Below are 2,996 nucleotides of genomic sequence, written 5' to 3'. Positions count from 1 at the left end.
GAGATTAGAGGGCAGCCTGCATATGGCAAGATTGATTTGTCAGAGTTGAAAACCCCTACAAAAAGTCAAATTTGTAACACAAGAGGAAAAATAATGCATTACTGTATTACAGTGACAAATAGTTTACCTGAATAAATGTTGTGCACTAAAAGCATTTTCAGCTTCTAACTAAAACACATTCACAAAGACAAACTATTTTATTGTAGCTTTACTATGTAGTAGGTACAGACAAAGAAATTACTTTCTACTGTAAAACTTCGCAGTTTTTGGCATAACTGCCTTTCCTTCAAAAGCTATACTTGACTTCTCAATCTTTTGAAAACTTAGCTTAAAATAAAGTAATAGAACCATAACGCTAACATGTTAAAAATCTCTGATATTGTTTCCATCACCACAAAACTGACAATTTCTTGGCATATTAGAAACAAAATTAAAACTGGCATTTCAAAATTAGATTTTTCTAAACCTACCAGACTTAACTAACTTAAAATCTCTGAAACAGTCAAGCAGTACACATACCAGCAATTGGAATATTCTGTGATATTGACAGCTGTACATCTCCAGTCCCAGGCGGCATGTCAATTACTAAATAGTCCAGTTGACCCCAGTCAACCTAGAAGACAACAATAAAAATGTCTGTGGAGATTTGAAGTGGTTTTATTTAAAGTACCTTGTGTTTTAGTGCAGTCCTTGTTTCCTATAATGTAAAACAAGTGAGCCAAGGACAGCTCAAAAAACTGGTAACTGAGATGCCCTTTCAGTCCCACTTTCAGCACAGAATGAAGACATTATTTTTCTAAGAGTCACAATCTTGATCACTCAAAACTATGAGTGCAACTTTATTATTAACTTCATTGGCATAATTCTTATTCAACTATTCCCCCCTCCCCCCAAAAAGGTTGCAAGAGTTTATTTAAGATTTTTAATATAAGACTTTTACTTTGCAGCTGCTTAATCACAGGTTAAAAGGATATGTTAGGTAAAATCCAGGCTAAAAACCAGGCATTTGTGCAACAAATATGGCTTAGGAATTGTTTCCAGTAATTTAAAACCACTTTTGCTTCCTTCTTATCACTTGTTGAAACTACATATAAATACTTAGCTGCTTTTTTTCTGTTTTGTTGTTACAAAGTGAGAGCTATCAGTACTGATTTTTTACAAGGAAAAAGAAGTGTTGGGAGAAAAGATAAAAACAAAGAAACAAAACACCCCAGATTTCTTAAATGAAAATCACTAGACATAATTATACAAACTTGTAAGACAACACAAAATAAAAAAGCTAGACATCAAATGAGAACAACCATTGAAGATAATAGGCTCAAATATAAGAATGTTGTGATTGCTTACATCCTTTACTAGGACAGATTTCCAGAAGAGCCAAGTAACACTCTCTAGAACAGGGTGCACCGTAATAAATGTTCCCTTCAGGAGAATAGAAATGGTCCTAGGCCTACTCTTACGGAGTAAAGCCCAGCTATACTTTGCCTAAACATTTTGCAACAGTTTAACTAAGCTTCAGAAGATTCTCAATTCAATTCTGACGTGGTGCAGATTAGTACCAGTGCAGTCTTACTAACCAGCAGTAACATATAAGGTCTTTTGTCACTACATTACAGAAGCTGAAATCATAATCACGTTTGAAATAAAGACCCACAAAATGTCTCTCCCTCATTTTTCTCTCCACACAGACATAATACAAGTATTTGGTACTTCTGATTCATACAACACACATAAGATATAACCATATAAACTGCCCTAACACAGGAAAATGCCAAAAAAGAGCATTGTATTTTACACATTCCCTCAGTGCCATTTCAACAGCAAAAACCATTTTGTCAGTCCCCTAGTTACTCTCATGTGCACTCCAGTGAGAAATGGAATTTTTTAAGGCAGACTGATGAAGATGGAAGGTTTCAGAGCACTCATGAGAGAAGGGGGATGGGGAAGGTTAGCTGCAAATTTTAACTTAAGATGTCTAAATTAGGGACTCTCAGGCACACCTCCCGTTCCTCATTTCTATACAAAGGCTGCAGGAACACTAAATGATGCCTATGACAGTCTAGCTAAACAGGAAATGCCACTTATGTTAACCATAGCAAACACTGCACTTTACTTTTTCACATTTAATATTGATCTATATAATCTATAATATCTATATTTTACCAACAAAAATTACATATGCCTAGCAGATTTCTAAAAGCAATTAGCATTCATGAGCACATCGAGACTATATAATCCCAAAGAAAAATTACATATATGTGCAAAAATATACATACTGAAACATAAACATGGGGTGAAGAAGCCAGTTTGTCTAAAAAACAAAAGTCTGGTTTTTACTTTGGTGTTCTTAACTAATCTTGCTTAGTTATAACACCAGATAATTGACGATGATGAATGCCTTCTTTCCCACTAAAAATTACTTTGCTTACTTGAAGGCATGTACTTCAAATTTCTATATCTCTTAATTAAACATTAATCATTATAAAGGTGACAAATTTAAATTACATAGATGTTCTAAAGTAGCCATTTACAACACAAGTAAAACCAGTTCCTTGAAGATCCACAACTAAACACGCAGATCTTCTGTAAGCAAAGTGCACAAATCTCAATATGCAAAACCAAATCTTTTGTAATCACAGAATTTAAGGGTTGGAATGGACCTTAGAGATCATCCAGTCCTAACCCCCCCCTGCCATGGGAAGGGACATCTCCTCACTAGACCAAGTTGCTCAAGGCTCCATCCTGCCTGGCCTTGAACACCACCAGGGTCGGGGCAGCACAGTGTCTTACCATCCTCACAGTAAAAAACTGTTTTCTAATATTTAACCTAAACTTCCCCTCCTTCAGTTTGAATCCATTACCCCTTGTCTTATCATTGCAATTGCAGTTCCTAACAAAGAGTCTCTCTCTGGCTCCCTTGTAGGCCCTTCAGATATTAAAAAGTTGCTATGAGGTCCCACGCAGTCTTGTCCGGGCTGAACAGCCCCAACTTCCTC

At 35.9% G+C, this 2,996-nt stretch overlaps 1 protein-coding gene across 1 annotated transcript in view; it reads right to left on the bottom strand.

The window, feature by feature from the left end:
• The window catches only part of NUBPL (nucleotide binding protein-like), a 32,271-nt gene extending 31,664 nt beyond the window's left edge, over positions 1-607 (bottom strand). Inside the window, exon 1 of the mRNA XM_009083410.1 lies at positions 520-607. Within this exon, the coding sequence (XP_009081658.1) occupies positions 520-577 (58 nt within the window). The 5' untranslated portion in view covers positions 578-607. The remainder of the gene's footprint in view (positions 1-519) is intronic.
• Positions 608-2,996: the final 2,389 nt, after the last annotated feature.

This window comes from Acanthisitta chloris, unplaced genomic scaffold (assembly GCF_000695815.1).
Source record: "Acanthisitta chloris isolate BGI_N310 unplaced genomic scaffold, ASM69581v1 scaffold6111, whole genome shotgun sequence".
NCBI lineage: Eukaryota > Metazoa > Chordata > Aves > Passeriformes > Acanthisittidae > Acanthisitta > Acanthisitta chloris.
Note: the sequence above shows the minus strand (reverse complement) of the source record. Positions and strands in the feature narration are given on the sequence as shown.